A 19,529-nucleotide genomic window follows, 5' to 3' on the forward strand; every position below is an offset into this window, starting at 1 on the left:
GCCTACTGTTCTAACCAGCAGGCTGCAATTATTATGATCCGTGACTTGTCGTAGACACTAGACACTTTTTTCCCCATTTATTTATTTATAATTTTTTTTTTTTTTATATTGTGTGACCTTTTACCCCTCTCACCGACATCCAGTTTAGGACTCTGTTCCCCATCTCCAGCCTTCTCCATCTCTTTGTGTTCCTGTCCATCCCTCACTGTTGACTAAGAAACATCCAGATCTATTTTTATTACACAAAGATAATTGTTTTCTTAGTGGCTTTGACAATGGCAGGTAAAGCGTGCCAATGGTCGGTGACTAAACTGCCAGACTGCTCTGGCTTGTGGCTCTTCTGGGGGGGGTGGGGGTCATTAAGGTTGTTGTTGGTTTAACTTTAATGTTTGAGTTTCTACCGGTTACCGACACGCTCGTAAAGAGGGAGTTTCTACCGACACGCTCATATAGAGGGACACGCTCGTATAGAGGGAGTTTCTACCGACACGCTCGTATAGAGGGAGTTTCTACCGACACGCTCGTATAGAGGGAGTTTCTACCGACACGCTCGTATAGAGGGACACGCTCGTATAGAGGGACACGCTCGTATAGAGTGAGTTTCTACCGACACGCTCGTATAGGGAGTTTCTACCGACACGCTCGTATAGAGGGAGTTTCTACCGACACGCTCGTATAGAGGGAGTTTCTACCGACACGCTCGTACAGAGGGAGTTTCTACCGGTTACCGACACGCTCGTATAGAGGGAGCTTCTACCGACACGCTCGTATAGAGGGTGCTTCTACCGACACGCTCGTATAGAGGGAGTTTCTACTGACACGCTCGTATAGAGGGTGCTTCTACCGACACGCTCGTATAGAGGGAGTTTCTACTGACTACCGACACGCTCGTATAGAGGGAGCTTCTTCCGACACGCTCGTATAGAGGGAGCTTCTTCCGACACGCTCGTATAGAGGGAGCTTCTTCCGACACGCTCGTATAGAGGGTGCTTCTACTGACACGCTCGTATAGAGGGACACGCTCATATAGAGGGAGTTTCTACCGATACGCTCGTATAGAGGGAGTTTCTACCGACACGCTCGTATAGAGGGAGTTTCTACCGACACGCTCGTATAGAGGGAGTTTCTACTGTTTTATTACTCTATAATTTGACTGTAAGAAACTAGAACCAGTTTAGTGTTACTGGCGCCGGTACAGCGGCGTCATGCTAAAGTAAACATCGTGAGTCACCTAGCCTGCCAGCCGCTCTTTGGTGACAGACAAAAGGAGCATTGTGTTTTCTGTTCCTGGCACATAAACACAACCACCAGTAAATCTAGAAAGATTAGCTGCTTGTCACGAGACCAGAGTCAAGGGCCAGTTCTAACTCAGGTCCCCATACTTATCTGTACACTTCAAATAGGGGGAAGAGATCTGTTGTCTCCCTAATCCCTACACCCTTCTCCCCAAAATCATTATTAAACCCAATTGCAAAACGCTTTGGTTTATTATGATTGGGTCAACCGCATATCTCACTAACCGATGGTGAATCAGAGGCTAAATCCAGCCATTATAAAACAACTGAACAATATATGTTTTTCTTCCCACAGGCAACACTGGATTCTGTTTGCACTTCCCAGCTCAGTTTGAGCCTATGGACGATCAGGGTGAGAGGCAGAACGATGAGGGGGAGGGTAGGAGAGAGGACGATGAGGAGGAGAGAAGGAGAATGGAGGAGAGACTAGATGAAGAGCGGGTGGAGGAGAGCACGGAGGTCAGGATCGGACGTAAGCTCCGGGAGATCGGAGACCAGTTCCACCAGGACCATGTTCAACTGGTAAGGGTCAAAGGTTAACTAACTGTGTCTGTGTGTATGGTTGGGTATGGTGCTGGTGCCACCCACTGCCAGACTGCTCTGGCTTGTGGCTCTTCTAGGCCGTCATTGTAAATAAGAATGTGTTCTTTAACTTATTTGCCTAGTTAAATAAAGGTTAAATAAAATAATTCACTGTGAAAAGAAAAGTCCAGACATTTTGCCAACTGGGGTGGCCACAAATAAGCCTGCTAAAAATAGAGCCTTGTCACCGATTCAACCACATTCTGAGCTAGAACCATTTAATAGAACCATTCAATAGAACCATCCCCAACCCAACACCACAAATTACCAAGCAGATATGCTAGAGGATGGAGCCTGGTCACAGAATTCAGAAAGTACTATTATTTACACTGAAAAAGGAGATTATTTACACTTCTGAAGTACAGTGAACATCAGGAACGACTACTCTTTCCATGACACATGGAGCATGTGCTGCTTTTCTGCATCTCATTCCACTACATCGACCTATCGGTGGCCTTCTGCATCTGGAAGGCGGCTTGGCTGCATCTCATTCCACTACATCGACCTATCGGTGGCCTTCTGCATCTGGAAGGCGGCTTGGCTGCATCTCATTCCACTACATCGACCTATCGGTGGCCTTCTGCATCTGGAAGGCGGCTTGGCTGCATCTCATTCCACTACATCGACCTATCGGTGGCCTTCTGCATCTGGAAGGCGGCTTGGCTGCATCTCATTCCACTACATCGACCTATCGGTGGCCTTCTGCATCTGGAAGGCGGCTTGGCTGCATCTCATTCCACTACATCGACCTATCGGCGGCCGAGCTACAGTGTTTGTTTTTTGTCAGACCTTGAGACATCCTGAAAATCAGACTTCTTACGAAAAACGTGTGTAGCATCCAAACTATTATGGGAAGGGGAGTCTCACAAACACGAAGGGGTCGTGAAATTCTAAAATCAAATAGCTAAATTATCCCCCCACACACACACACAACGGCTTAGATTGTTAACAATTTCAACAACTAGAGATGTGTTCGTCTTTCCCTATCAAGACGATTCTGTATCTAGATACATGGGATACGATACAGGAACCACACGTTTTAGTTTGAAACGATTAGGTGCGATTCGATTTGATTACAGAATGAATCGATTTGGTTCGATGCGATATGATTCGATGCACTAACATTTGTTGCATAAACACATTAATTTTCCATTCTACATTAATGTCTCTCTGAGCTGGGCCTCTCTGAGCTGGGCCTCTCTGAGCTGGGCCTCTCTGAGCTGGGCCTCTCTGAGCTGGGCCTCTCTGAGCTGGGCCTCTCTGAGCTGGGCCTCTCTGAGCTGGGCCTGTCTGAGCTGGGCCTCTCTGAGCTGGGCCTCTCTGAGCTGGGCCTCTCTGAGCTGGGCCTCTCTGAGCTGGGCCTCTCTGAGCTGACTGTTGTGTAATAACAAATAATAATAAACACTTGTTCTCAGTTGAAGCTGACGTTTATCTCAAAAATACAACGGGAAATAGAACTACCATATCGCCGAGTCATTTACCATTAAAAAAACAACAACAACATATAAACCAAAATACACTGTCCAATCGATGATATGAATCATGGACGCTATACTAGACCATCATTGATGAACATAAACACTGACGCGTGTTTGTGTGTTTTTTGAAGGATGTCTATGGTGTCTGTAGTATATGTAGGCACCTGATCTGAGCCATGAGGGAGACTAGACATCAACCACTGAAGTAGTGAACGCATCAGTTGTCACAAAATATGAGGTATTTTCGGGAAGGTAGAAAGACTGTAATACAAGCAAAACATTTGAGGAAATCTGATTTGAACCGAACATGTCAACGCAACACGTGAAGTTAAAGATCCCAGAAAGTTTATTTCTCTCAAATGTTGTTGCACAAATGTGTTTACATCCCTATTAGTGAGCATTTCTCCTTTGCCAAGATAATCCATCCACCTGACAGGTGTGGCATATCATGAAGCTGATTTAAACATCATGATCATTACACAGGTGAACCTTGTGCTGGGGGGAAATATAAGGCCACGCTATAATGTACAGTTTTGTCACACAAAAATTTGGCATGCTGACTGCAGGAATGTCCACCAGACCTTTTGCCAGAAAAAATTATTGTTAATTTCTCTACCATAAGCCACCTCCAACATCACTTTAGAGAATTTGGCAGTACGTCCAACCGGCTTCACATCCTCAGACCACGTGTAACCACGCCAGCACAGGACCTCCACATCCAGCTTCTTCACCTGCCGCATCGTCCGAGACCAGCCACCTGGACAGCTGATGAAATTGTGGGTTTGCACAAACTGTCAGAAACCGTCTCAGGGAAGCTCATCTTCGTGCAAGTCGTCCTCACCAGGGTCTTGGCCACTGGCACGCTGTAGAAGCTCTTCATTAATGAATCCCAGTTTCAACTGTACCGGCCAGAAAGCGTGTATTGCGTTGTGTGGGTGAGTGGTTTGCTGATGTCAAAGTTGTGGGGTTATGTTATTAGCATAAGCAAATTTATTTCAATTGACTGACTTCCTTATATGGGGTGGCAGGTTAGCCTAGTGGTTAGAGCGTTGGGCTAGTAACCGAAAGGTTGCAAGTTCGAATCCCCGAGCTGACATGGTAGAAATCTGTCGTTCTGCCCCCTGAACAGGCAGTTAACCCACTGTTCCTAGGCCGTCATTGAAAATAAGAATTTGTCCTTAACTGACTTGCCTAGTTGAATAAAGGTTAAAATAATACAATTATATGAACTGTAAATCTTTGAAATGGTCACATGTTGCATGTTATATTGTTGTTCAGTGTAGATTTAGATCAGTTTGGGGTTCATGGACCGATGCGGTCATATCTTAGACATTTGAATTGTGGTTTTAGTCACGCGGGGAGAAGCTTTTGTCATGTAGCCTGAATTAGCCTAGCCTGGCCTAGCCTAGCCTAGCTAGCTATCTCATCTAGCTTCCTTCTCTCGGTTTGATGCCGAGTCTTTTTTAATTAGATAGGATGATAAATAACTGGTAAGAAGAACTCTACTTGGGTGAGTCAATATTCCGTGCTTGTTTTCTCTCTCTCCCAGTCTGTGCCTGTTCCAGCACTCCCACTCCCACACATTTACACAGTCGACCGCTCCCCACTTGCTCTTTGCCTCTCTTTCTCTCTCTGTAGCTCCGGGTAATAAAATAGCAAAAAAACAATTGGCCTTTCTGCTGCTTCCTCACTCATGAAGTGTTTAGTGTTTTGATGTGATTTTTTCGATTGCATTTGCATTGATGTCCGAGTGAGGAACAATGAAGCCCTGAATACCAGGACATTAACCCAATTGTGAGCCATTAACGAGTCGTGTAACCATCAGCAGGGCCGGCGCCAGGCCACAGTAGTTCACTCTCCTCTGTGACTGGTGTCGTTGCGTTGGCCGGTGGTAATGTCCTTCGTGTCGCGCGCCGATGCGAGATCGACTTATAGCCATGATGTGAAAAAAAATAATGAAATGCAAGGAAACTTCATTCTATGACCAGCTTTTTTGTTTTTTGTTGCAGAATGTTCTTCTGCTAACACACTACACTGTCTCTGCTAACACACTACACTGTCTCTGCTAACACACTACACTGTCTCTGCTAACACACTACACTGTCTCTGCTAACACGCTACACTGTCTCTGCTAACACGCTACACTGTCTCTGCTAACACGCTACACTGTCTCTGCTAACACACTACACTGTCTCTGCTAACACACTACACTGTCTCTGCTCTGCTACACACTACACTGTCTTTGCTATCACACTACACTGTCTCTGCTAACACACTACACTGTCTCTGCTAACACACTACACTGTCTCTGCTAACACACTACACTGTCTCTGCTAACACACTACACTGTCTCACTGTCTCTGCTAACACACTACACTGTCTCTGCTAACACACTACACTGTCTCTGCTAACACACTACACTGTCTCTGCTAACACACTACACTGTCTCTGCTAACACACTACACTGTCTCTGCTAACACACTACACTGTCTCTGCTAACACGCTACACTGTCTCTGCTAACACGCTACACTGTCTCTGCTAACACGCTACACTGTCTCTGCTAACACGCTACACTGTCTCTCTGTCTCTAACACGCTACACTGTCTCTGCTAACACGCTACACTGTCTCTGCTAACACACTACACTGTCTCTGCTAACACACTACACTGTCTCTGCTAACACACTACACTGTCTCTGCTAACACACTACACTGTCTCTGCTAACACACTACACTGTCTCTGCTAACACACTACACTGTCTCTGCTAACACACTACACTGTCTCTACTGTCTCTGCTAACACACTACACTGTCTCTGCTAACACACTACACTGTCTCTACTGTCTCTGCTAACACACTACACTGTCTCTACTGTCTCTGCTATCACACTACACTGTCTCTACTGTCTCTGCTAACACACTACACTGTCTCTACTGTCTCTGCTATCACACTACACTGTCTCTGCTATCACACTACACTGTCTCTACTGTCTCTGCTAACACACTACACTGTCTCTGCTAACACACTACACTGTCTCTGCTAACACACTACACTGTCTCTACTGTCTCTGCTAACACACTACACTGTCTCTGCTAACACACTACACTGTCTCTGCTAACACACTACACTGTCTCTGCTAACACACTACACTGTCTCTGCTAACACACTACACTGTCTCTGCTAACACACTACACTGTCTCTGCTAACACTCTACACTGTCTCTACTGTCTCTGCTAACACACTACACTGTCTCAACTGTCTCTGCTAACACACTACACTGTCTCTGCTATCACACTACACTGTCTCTACTGTCTCTGCTATCACACTACACTGTCTCTACTGTCTCTGCTATCACACTACACTGTCTCTACTGTCTCTGCTAACACACTACACTGTCTCTGCTAACACACTACACTGTATCTGCTATCACACTACACTGTCTCTGCTATCACATTACACTGTCTCTGCTATCACACTACACTGTCTCTGCTATCACATTACACTGTCTCTGCTATCACACTACACTGTCTCTGCTATCACACTACACTGTCTCTGCTAACACACTACACTGTCTCTGCTAACACACTACACTGTCTCTGCTAACACACTACACTGTCTCTGCTAACACACTACACTGTATCTGCTATCACACTACACTGTCTCTACTGTCTCTGCTATCACACTACACTGTCTCTACTGTCTCTACTAACACACTACGCTGTCTCTGCTATCACACTACACTGTCTCTACTGTCTCTACTAACACACTACACTGTCTCTGCTATCACACTACACTGTCTCTGCTATCACACTACACTGTCTCTGCTGTCTCTGCTATCACACTACACTGTCTCTGCTAACACACTACACTGTCTCTGCTAACACACTACACTGTCTCTACTGTCTCTACTAACACACTACACTGTCTCTGCTATCACACTACACTGTCTCTACTGTCTCTACTAACACACTACACTGTCTCTGCTATCACACTACACTGTCTCTGCTATCACACTACACTGTCTCTACTGTCTCTGCTATCACACTACACTGTCTCTGCTATCACACTACACTGTCTCTGCTGTCTCTGCTATCACACTACACTGTCTCTGCTATCACACTACACTGTCTCTGCTAACACACTACACTGTCTCTGCTAACACACTACACTGTATCTGCTATCACACTACACTGTCTCTACTGTCTCTGCTATCACACTACACTGTCTCTACTGTCTCTACTAACACACTACACTGTCTCTGCTATCACACTACACTGTCTCTACTGTCTCTACTAACACACTACACTGTCTCTGCTATCACACTACACTGTCTCTGCTATCACACTACACTGTCTCTGCTGTCTCTGCTATCACACTACACTGTCTCTGCTAACACACTACACTGTCTCTGCTAACACACTACACTGTCTCTACTGTCTCTACTAACACACTACACTGTCTCTGCTATCACACTACACTGTCTCTACTGTCTCTACTAACACACTACACTGTCTCTGCTATCACACTACACTGTCTCTGCTATCACACTACACTGTCTCTACTGTCTCTGCTATCACACTACACTGTCTCTGCTATCACACTACACTGTCTCTGCTGTCTCTGCTATCACACTACACTGTCTCTACTGTCTCTGCTAACACACTACACTGTCTCTGCTAACACACTACACTGTCTCTACTGTCTCTGCTAACACACTACACTGTCTCTGCTAACACACTACACTGTCTCTGCTATCACACTACACTGTCTCTACTGTCTCTGCTATCACACTACACTGTCTCTACACACTACACTGTCTCTGCTATCACACTACACTGTCTCTGCTATCACACTACACTGTCTCTGCTATCACACTACACTGTCTCTACTGTCTCTACTAACACACTACACTGTCTCTGCTATCACACTACACTGTCTCTGCTATCACACTACACTGTCTCTGCTAACACACTACACTGTCTCTGCTAACACACTACACTGTCTCTGCTATCACACTACACTGTCTCTGCTATCACACTACACTGTCTCTGCTAACACACTACACTGTCTCTGCTAACACACTACACTGTCTCTGCTAACACACTACACTGTCTCTACTAACACACTACACTGTCTCTACTAACACACTACACTGTCTCTGCTATCACACTACACTGTCTCTGCTAACACACTACACTGTCTCTGCTACTCACACTACACTGTCTCTGCTAACACTCTACACTGTCTCTACTGTCTCTGCTATCACACTACACTGTCTCTGCTATCACACTACACTGTCTCTGCTAACACTCTACACTGTCTCTACTGTCTCTGCTATCACACTACACTGTCTCTGCTATCACACTACACTGTCTCTGCTATCACACTACACTGTCTCTGCTAACACACTACACTGTCTCTGCTAACACACTACACTGTCTCTGCTAACACACTACACTGTCTCTGCTAACACTCTACACTGTCTCTACTGTCTCTGCTAACACTCTACACTGTCTCTACTGTCTCTGCTATCACACTACACTGTCTCTGCTATCACACTACACTGTCTCTGCTATCACACTACACTGTCTCTGCTAACACACTACACTGTCTCTGCTAACACACTACACTGTCTCTGCTATCACACTACACTGTCTCTGCTAACACTCTACACTGTCTCTACTGTCTCTGCTAACACACTACACTGTCTCTGCTATCACACTACACTGTCTCTGCTAACACACTACACTGTCTCTGCTATCACACTACACTGTCTCTGCTAACACTCTACACTGTCTCTACTGTCTCTGCTATCACACTACACTGTCTCTGCTAACACTCTACACTGTCTCTACTGTCTCTGCTAACACTCTACACTGTCTCTACTGTCTCTGCTAACACTCTACACTGTCTCTACTGTCTCTGCTATCACACTACACTGTCTCTGCTATCACACTACACTGTCTCTGCTATCACACTACACTGTCTCTGCTAACACACTACACTGTCTCTGCTAACACACTACACTGTCTCTGCTAACACTCTACACGGTCTCTACTGTCTCTGCTAACACTCTACACTGTCTCTACTGTCTCTGCTAACACACTACACTGTCTCTGCTATCACACTACACTGTCTCTGCTAACACACTACACTGTCTCTACTGTCTCTGCTAACACACTACACTGTCTCTGCTAACACACTACACTGTCTCTACTGTCTCTGCTAACACACTACACTGTCTCTACTGTCTCTGCTAACACACTACACTGTCTCTACTGTCTCTGCTAACACACTACACTGTCTCTACTGTCTCTGCTAACACACTACACTGTCTCTGCTAACACACTACACTGTCTCTGCTAACACTCTACACTGTCTCTACTGTCTCTGCTAACACACTACACTGTCTCTGCTAACACACTACACTGTCTCTACTGTCTCTGCTAACACTCTACACTGTCTCTGCTATCACACTACACTGTCTCTACTGTCTCTGCTAACACACTACACTGTCTCTGCTAACACACTACACTGTCTCTGCTAACACTCTACACTGTCTCTACTGTCTCTGCTAACACACTACACTGTCTCTGCTAACACACTACACTGTCTCTGCTATCACACTACAATCATGACAGCGTAGTCACCTCTATTGTGAGGAAGAGGGAATCATTTGTATAGTTTCATAGAAGCACATTGACACAATGGGGCGGTGGGTAGGTACTAGTGTCCGCTTGAAAAATAACTCAATTCAACTCTCTCTTTTAAACATTCCTCTGTTAATGAGTAAAACCCTGGGAGGGGGACCCCATATCTTGTACCCTTCCTTATCTGTGGTGTAAGTATTAGGCCATGCATGGGGTCTGTTTGCTAAGGTGAGGTGTGGCTAACTGATTATCAGGCTGTTAGTTTGGGAGAGCGAGAGTTCTCCCAAAGAGATACAGAGGATGTGTAGTGTTCAGCGTGTGAGAGCTACTTCTGCCTCTGGGTAGATTTGTGCCGGCTGTTTATAAGAGGAACTAAAAATAGAACTGTGACTCACTAAGCTACAGATACTGCCAGTAACGTGACGATTACCCCCTCTGGCTGGATGTGTGTGTCTGTGTGTGTGTGTCTGTGTGTGTGTGTCTGTGTGTGTGTGTGTGTGACAGAGAGAGATAAGAGGGGCTTTTATCTAAAAGAGACAGCAGAGACAGTTGTTTTTATTTGGAAAGATCTGATAATATTGTCAACACAAAGCCTGTCGCAGTAGTGCTGAAACACAGGATCTGCTGCTCAGGACACGTGACATCCACACTGTTTCTGTGTGGCCTCTGTCACACACTTCCACATGACGTGAGGCTGTGTGAGCTAATGTTTAGCTCCAATTAGCTGTCAAGTCTGTCTGTCTGTCTGTCGAAGGTGCTATCATGTCTAACTTGGCAGGTAGCCTAGTGGTTAGAGTGTTGGGCTAATAACCAAAAAGCTGTTGGGTTAAATGACCGAGCTGACAAGGTAAAAATCTGTCGTTCTTCCCCCTGAACAAGGCAGTTAACTCACTGTTCCCCGGTAGGACTGTCATTGTAACTAAGAATTTGCCTAGTTAAATAAATAAATAAAAATTTAAAACGAATGTTTGATGATGGAGGGGGAGGGGGGGGGGTTTAGGTGTTACCCATCTGTTTTTAGGAGGGCAGTAGACAAGTCCTTATTGTATTTGGTTACCATGTGTGACCACACACACATACACACACCAAGTGTGACTGATAATGAAGCACTTCACTATTGTTCCTTTCAAGAAAGCAGTGTCCAAAACCCTCCTTATAGAACAAATGAAGTACTTTCAGAAAGTATTGGACTTTTAATTAAACTCTTGACTTTTTCCTAATTGTGTTGTTACAGCCTGCATTTCAAATGGATTACATTTAGATGTGTGTCACTGGCCTCTACATGCCCCCATAATGTCCAAGTGGAATTATGTTTTTCAACATTTTTTTTTTACAACTGAAATGTCTTGAGTTCGATAAGTATTCAACACCTTTGTTATGTCAAACCTAAATAAGTTCAGGAGTAAAAATTGTGCTTAACAAGACACACAAGTTCCACTCACTCTGTGTGCAATAATAGTGTGTAACTTGATTTTGGAATGACTACCTCATCTCTGTACACCACACATACAGATAATTGTAAGGTCCCTCAGTCAAGCAGTGAATTTCAACCACAAAGACCAGGGAGGCTTTCCAATGCCTAGCGAAGCGCACCTATTGGTAGATGTATTTTTTTATTTTTTTAAGCAGATGTTGAATATCCCTTTGATCATGGTGAAGTTATTAATTACACTTTGGATGGTGTATCAATACACCCAGTCACTACAAAGATACAGGCTTCCTTCCCAACTCAGTTGCCGGAGAGGAAGGAAACTGCTCAGGGATTTCACCATGAGGCCAATGGTGACTTTAAAACAGTTACAGAGTTTAATGGCTGTGATAGGAGAAAACTGAGGATGGATCAACAACATTGTAGTTACTCCAGATTACCAACCTAAATGACAGAGTGAAAAGAAGGAAGCCTGTACAGAATACATATCAAAACATGCATCCTGTTTGCACCAAGGTAAAACTGCAAAAGAAATTAACTTCATGTCGTGAATACAAAGCGTCGTGTTTGGGGCAAATCCAACACAAAACTGAGTACCACTCTCCATATTTTCAAGCATGGCTTTTTCTTAAATAAATAGAAACGGAATAGAGCTAAGCACAGGCAAAATCCTAGAGGAAAACCTGGTTCAGTCTGTTTTCCAACAGACACTGGGAGGCAAATGCACCTTCCAGCAGGACAATAACCTAAAACACAAGACCAAATCTACACTGGAGGGGATTACCAAGACGACAGTGAATGTTTCTGAGTGGCCAAGTTACAGTTTGGACTTAAATTGGCATGAAAATCTATGGCAAGACTTGAAAATGGCTGTCTAGCAATGATCAACAACCAACTTAACATAGCTTGAATATTTTCTTTTGTAAAAAATAATGGGCAAATATTGTATGATCCAGGTGTGCAAAGCTCTTAGAAACTTACCCAGAAAGACTCACAGCTGTAATCGTTGCCACAGATGTTTCTAACATGTATTGACTCAGGGGTTGTGAATACTTATGTAAATTAAATAATTCTGTATTTCATTTTCAGAAAATTTCCCAAAAATTCTTAAAACATGTTTTCACTTTGTCATTATGGGGTAGATGGGTATGAAATACTTTCTGTATCTGAGGGACAAATGCCTGCTTTGGAATCCATCCCTTTTTTTTATTGCATTCTGGGAAAAATGTACACCCATTGTGACAGAACATTTTAAAATGGCATCAAAACAGGTGCTTATTGTAATCAATGGTCTAAATAAACAGTGAAAGCAGTTTCTCCACTGGCCTCGTGGGAGTAAAATAGGCAACATAACATTAAGACGCTCAATTAGGTTTATGTTCAGTAGCACTGGTTCAACTCATTTCAGACAGCCTACTACTCTGTGGAGAGAGGGGGAGAGAGACACACAGACAGACAGACTACTACTCTGTGGAGAGAGAGGGAGAGAGACACACAGACAGACAGACTACTACTCTGTGGAGAGAGAGGGGGAGAGAGACACACAGACAGACTACTACTCTGTGGAGAGAGAGGGAGAGAGACACACAGACAGACAGACTACTACTCTGTAGAGAGGGAGAGAGACACACAGACAGACAGACTACTACTCTGTAGAGAGGGAGAGAGACAACAGACAGACAGACTACTACTCTGTGGAAAGAGAGAAGGAGAGAGACAGCCTACTACTCTGTGGAGAGAGAGAGGGAGAGAGACACACAGACAGACAGACTACTACTCTGTGGAGAGAGACACACAGACAGACAGCCTAATACTCTGTGGAGAGAGAGAGGGAGAGAGACACACAGACAGACTACTACTCTGTGGAGAGAGAGGGAGAGAGACACACAGACAGACTACTACTCTTGGAGAGAGAGAGGGAGAGAGACACAGACAGACAGACTACTACTCTGTAGAGAGGGAGAGAGACACACAGACAGACAGACTACTACTCTGTGGAGAGAGAGGGGGAGAGAGACACACAGACAGACAGACTACTACTCTGTGGAGAGAGAGAGGGAGAGGGACACAGACAGACAGCTTACTACTCTGTGGAGAGAGAGAGGGAGAGAGACAGCTTACTACTCTGTGGAGAGAGAGAGGGAGAGAGACAGCCTACTACTCTGTGGAGAGAGAGAGGGAGAGAGACACACAGACAGACAGACTACTACTCTGTGGAGAGAGACACACAGACAGACAGCCTACTACTCTGTGGAGAGAGGGAGAGAGACACACAGACAGACAGACTACTACTCTGTGGAGAGAGACACACAGACAGACAGCCTACTACTCTGTGGAGAGAGAGAGAGGGAGAGAGACACACAGACAGACAGACTACTACTCTGTGGAGAGAGAGGGAGACACACAGACAGACAGCCTACTACTCTGTGGAGAGAGAGAGAGGGAGAGAGAGACAGAGACAGACAGCCTACTACTATGTGGAGAGAGGGAGAGAGACACACAGATAGACAGCCTACTACTCTGTGGAGAGAGAGAGGGAGAGAGACACACAGACAGACAGCCTACTACTCTGTGGAGAGAGACACACAGACAGACAGCCTACTACTCTGTGGAGAGAGAGGGAGAGAGACACACAGACAGACAGCCTACTACTCTGTGGAGAGAGAGAGGGAGAGAGACACACAGACAGACAGCCTACTACTCTGTGGAGACGGAGACAGACAGACAGACAATTACTCTGGAGAGAGTGAGACACAGACAGTGTGACTGATGCTTATGCAACCTGCTGAAATACACAGGAGACGCGCTTGAACAGAGATGAACAGAGATGAAGGAAGGAAGAGGAGGAAGAGAGGCTTTAGTGGTGGGATAGATGCAGATCCTGGAGGGGAGGAAGAGAGGCTTTAGTGGTGGGATAGATGCAGATCCTGGAGGGGAGGAAGAGAGGCTTTAGTGGTGGGATAGATGCAGATCCTGGAGGGGAGGAAGAGAGGCTTTAGTGGTGGGATAGATGCAGATCCTGGAGGGGAGGAAGATGAGGAAGAGAGGCTTTAGTGGTGGGATAGATGCAGATCCTGGAGGGGAGGAAGAGAGGCTTTAGTGGTGGGATAGATGCAGATCCTGGAGGGGAGGAAGAGGAGGAAGAGAGGCTTTAGTGGTGGGATAGATGCAGATCCTGGAGGGGAGGAAGAGAGGAAGAGAGGCTTTAGTGGTGGGATAGATGCAGATCCTGGAGGGAAGAGGAAGAGAGGCTTTAGTGGTGGGATAGATGCAGATCCTGGAGGGGAGGAAGAGGAGGAAGAGAGGCTTTAGTGGTGGGATAGATGCAGATCCTGGAGGGGAGGAAGAGGGCTTTAGTGGTGGGATAGATGCAGATCCTGGAGGGGAGGAAGAGAGGCTTTAGTGGTGGGATAGATGCAGCTCCTGGAGGGGAGGAAGAGAGGCTTTAGTGGTGGGATAGATGCAGATCCTGGAGGGGAGGAAGAGAGGCTTTAGTGGTGGGATAGATGCAGATCCTGGAGGGGAGGAAGAGAGGCTTTAGTGGTGGGATAGATGCAGATCCTGGAGGGGAGGAAGAGAGGCTTTAGTGGTGGGATAGATGCAGCTCCTGGAGGGGAGGAAGAGGAGGAAGGCTTTAGTGGTGGGATAGATGCAGCTCCTGGAGGGGAGGAAGAGGCTTTAGTGGTGGGATAGATGCAGCTCCTGGAGGGGAGGAAGAGGAGGAAGAGAGGCTTTAGTGGTGGGATAGATGCAGATCCTGGAGGGGAGGAAGAGGAGGAAGAGAGGCTTTAGTGGTGGGATAGATGCAGATCCTGGAGGGGAGGAAGAGGAGGAAGAGAGGCTTTAGTGGTGGGATAGATGCAGGTCCTGGAGGGGAGGAAGAGGAGGAAGAGAGGCTTTAGTGGTGGGATAGATGCTGCTCCTGGAGGGGAGGAAGAGGAGGAAGAGAGGCTTTAGTGGTGGGATAGATGCAGCTCCTGGAGGGGAGGAAGAGAGGCTTTAGTGGTGGGATAGATGCAGATCCTGGAGGGGAGGAAGAGAGGCTTTAGTGGTGGGATAGATGCAGATCCTGGAGGGGAGGAAGAGGAGGAAGAGAGGCTTTAGTGGTGGGATAGATGCAGATCCTGGAGGGGAGGAAGAGAGGCTTTAGTGGTGGGATAGATGCAGATCCTGGAGGGGAGGAAGAGAGGCTTTAGTGGTGGGATAGATGCAGATCCTGGAGGGGAGGAAGAGGAGGAAGAGTTTAGTGGTGGGATAGATGCAGCTCCTGGAGGGGAGGAAGAGGAGGAAGAGAGGCTTTAGTGGTGGGATAGATGCAGCTCCTGGAGGGGAGGAAGAGGAGGAAGAGAGGCTTTAGTGGTGGGATAGATGCAGATCCTGGAGGGGAGGAAGAGGAGGAAGAGAGGCTTTAGTGGTGGGATAGATGCAGCTCCTGGAGGGGAGGAAGAGAGGCTTTAGTGGTGGGATAGATGCAGATCCTGGAGGGGAGGAAGAGGCTTTAGTGGTGGGATAGATGCAGCTCCTGGAGGGGAGGAAGAGGAGGAAGAGAGGCTTTAGTGGTGGGATAGATGCTGATCCTGGAGGGGAGGAAGAGAGGCTTTAGTGGTGGGATAGATGCAGCTCCTGGAGGGGAGGAAGAGAGGCTTTAGTGGTGGGATAGATGCAGCTCCTGGAGGCGAGGAAGAGAGGCTTTAGTGGTGGGATAGATGCAGCTCCTGGAGGCGAGGAAGAGAGGCTTTAGTGGTGGGATAGATGCAGCTCCTGGAGATGGGAGACGAGTAACTTGTTCACTCCTTGCAGGCTCTAAGACAGCCCTTAGTGACAGAGCCCAGTTATGTTGCACACCAAACACAAAAATAACTGAGACAGAACGAACTGCTGTTGTGGAAATATCCGATCTGCTCCGGTGTTGTCTGGTCTAGACAGCTGGTTTACCACCGGTTACTGTGTTATTTCACCTCAACCATGATGTCATATTGAACTCAGGAAGCAACACAGACGGTGTCATTCGTGCTTTCCAATAACTTGTTGCTGATGGTAACGTCTGTGATGATGGTTATGGTGTTGGACAGGTTACTGTAAGGCACTTTGTAAAAACTATATAACTAATTCTGATTGATCTTTATCTTCCTCCCGCTCTCTTGTCTTCCTCACAGTTCCTGCGGCATCAGAGGGATGTCCTGCCAGTCTGGATGCATCTCACGATGGCCCTCTATGGCTTCCTGTTTAACAGAGGGCCCCCTGCCATACCCCGTCTGAGAGGACAGGAGAGATGAGGGAGTACCTCGCAAAAAAAACCCTCCACCCGTCTCAGAGAGCCCCCCCCGGCCTCATTCCCCCCCTGACCAAAACGAGGGACCAGACTTTTAGATTGCACTGTATGATGGGACACGGGTTTGGATTCCTGTTTTTGTTGTTTTTTAAATCAAAGACGAAGAAGAGAAGAACTGGTTCCTGCTGGATGGAGACTAGAATCATCTCTCTCTCTCTCTCTGTCCCTCTCTCTCTCTCTCTCTCTCTCTCTCTCTCTCTCTCTCCCCGCCTCTCTCTCTCTCTCCCCGTCTCTCTCTCTCTCTCTCTCTCTCTCTCTCTCTCTCTCTCTCTCTCTCTCCCTCCTCTGTCTCTCTCTCTCTCTCTCTCTCTCTCTGTCCCTCTCTCTCTCTCAGCCATGCTGTTAGAAGACTATTTTCTCTCTCTCTCTGTCCCTCTCTCTCTCTCAGCCATGCTGTTAGAAGACAGATATTTTCTAAAATAATTGTAAAATATAAAACAATTCTTATTATTTTTTTTATACAGATGAGAGAGGTCCCTTCAAGAGAAGACTTTATGGACACTTTATGGTGAACTTCTACTCACTCACTCACTTACTCACTCTACCACGAACTTGACAAACTTCCAATGTATTTTCTGAACTAGCAAAACTCCACGTATCTCGATGTTTCACACTGGTCTATATTTAAAGGAAAAAAAATGTTTGTGATTTAATGACTCTGGTGGTGGGGTCGTCAAGACGAGCGCTGTCAGCATACGTGACTTGTCGATCTCTGGTGTAGATTGAGCTACGTTGTTTTATCCTATGTCTTTCAATGGTGCCGTCCACCAGCAATTCAGTCTGAATAAGATCAAGATTCAGTCTGAATGAGATGAATGATAGGTCTGTTTTTTTAATTTAAATTATCAACAGGATGAATGCATGTATAATGTAACATATGTGTTCTTAAAGATCCTAAGATTATAGAGGTCTGTCAAAGTTGAGGACAACTTTTGATAAACTGGATTTGGATTTTCAGGATTTCTTTACCTGGCAGGATTGACAATCACAAACAACAGACCCTGTGACGATACAAATGGTAGTCTCTTGTAGCCCTATGGGTCTGCTGGGGGGTGGGGGTGGGGTGGGGTTGTACAATCAACGATTGGAGCAATACTGTATAGATGAACCCGTTTGGAAGGCACTAAAGAAACCTTAGGAATTTAATTGCCGTTACAATCCAATTAGCATGCCCGGGACAACGTACTGTATATCTAATAATGCAATCAATCAATCAATCAATGATGCTTTAATGAAGGCTAGATTTGATGACGTCACTCAGTTCCATGGAAATAGATGTGACCTCCTAACTCTTTATAACTCTTATCTTAGCCTGAATCCGTTTGGCATCGACACAGGTACAATTGAAACGGTTTCATGAAATAGACAATGAAAATGTATTCCTGTGTTGGTATGGCTCAATATGTTCAACAGAGGAATGAATGTACACAGAGCTGTCGACCAGCTGTCTCGGTACTGAAGGGTCGAGTCCTATATGACAACTGTCCCATTTTTTTGGTTTTTCCCAGAAAGGTTTTGTACAAAGTAGTTTTTTTATTTAACAATACACACTGACACCGTGCCACCATTGGTCTTTACTGGGGGAGGGGGCTCAGTTCTAGTGAGTCCTCACCTCCACCATGTCTACTCCTAAAGTCCCATAGGATCCAATATGTCTGCATTTTGATATGAAACCAACCAATGAGTGAACATGTTCTTATTCAAGTACATTTTAAAAAGTGGTTTTAAAAATGATGATATCAACAGAAGACAGGATTTTGAATCTAATGTAAAAAAAAAAAAACGTTTTTAAAAAGACAATTATAATATGAATGTAATTAAATGAAGACTTTGATGGGTTAAATCTTTTTTTATGTTCTTGTCTTTTTCAGGGAGTAGTTACTGAGTCATTCAAGGCCTTCCTTAATGAGTGTTTCTGTTCTACATTAGCAGGATGCGCATATGCAAATTCCTAATGAGAATAACAAGCTTTGCGTGCGTTTGTACTGTTGATTCTAGAACATCCTTCTTCCCACATGACGTCACCCGATCAACAGACTATTGTTTCTGTTCCTATACGTCCCAAATGGCACCTTGTACCCTACGTGTTTATAGTGCTCCACTTTTTAACCAGAGCCCATAGAGAATAGTGTATCATTTGGGATACATCTGTGTTCTTTGATGGTTATCTGTGATGTCATTGACAGAAGGTTAAAATGTCAGATTTCACCACAGACGCTGTTCTGTTTTTTGACATTTCACAATACATTTGAATATTTAAAACACCTCGAAACAAGCAAGATGACAAGACCAGGGAAAGAGAAAGTTTGAGCCCTTTGGCTCAAAGAGCCATCTCTCTCTCTCTCTCTCTCTCTCTCAGCCATCTCTCTCTCTCTCAGCCATCTCTCTCTCTCTCAGCCATCTCTCTCTCTCAGCCATCTCTCTCTCTCTCAGCCATCTCTCTCTCAGCCATCTCTCTCTCTCTCTCTCTCAGCCATCTCTCTCTCTCTCAGCCATCTCTCTCTCTCTCTCTCAGCCATCTCTCTCTCTCAGCCATCTCTCTCTCTCTCTCTCAGCCATCTCTCTCAGCCATCTCTCTCTCTCTCTCAGCCATCTCTCTCTCTCTCAGCCATCTCTCTCTCTCTCTCTCAGCCATCTCTCTCTCTCTCAGCCATCTCTCTCTCTCAGCCATCTCTCTCTCTCAGCCATCTCTCTCTCTCTCTCTCTCTCTCTCAGCCATCTCTCTCTCAGCCATCTCTCTCTCTCTCTCTCTCAGCCCTCTCTC

At 45.7% G+C, this 19,529-nt stretch overlaps 1 protein-coding gene across 1 annotated transcript in view; it reads left to right on the top strand.

Annotated features, from left to right (window-relative positions):
* LOC112235305 overlaps positions 1–16,992 on the top strand; it is a 29,307-nt gene extending 12,315 nt beyond the window's left edge. The window contains exons 3-4 of the mRNA XM_042321361.1: positions 1,591–1,817; positions 16,590–16,992. Of these exons, the coding sequence (XP_042177295.1) occupies positions 1,591–1,817; positions 16,590–16,709 (347 nt within the window). The 3' untranslated portion in view covers positions 16,710–16,992. The remainder of the gene's footprint in view (positions 1–1,590; positions 1,818–16,589) is intronic.
* The last annotated feature ends 2,537 nt before the right edge of the window (positions 16,993–19,529 follow it).

This window comes from Oncorhynchus tshawytscha, linkage group LG05 (assembly GCF_018296145.1).
Source record: "Oncorhynchus tshawytscha isolate Ot180627B linkage group LG05, Otsh_v2.0, whole genome shotgun sequence".
In the NCBI taxonomy this organism is placed as follows: domain Eukaryota; kingdom Metazoa; phylum Chordata; class Actinopteri; order Salmoniformes; family Salmonidae; genus Oncorhynchus; species Oncorhynchus tshawytscha.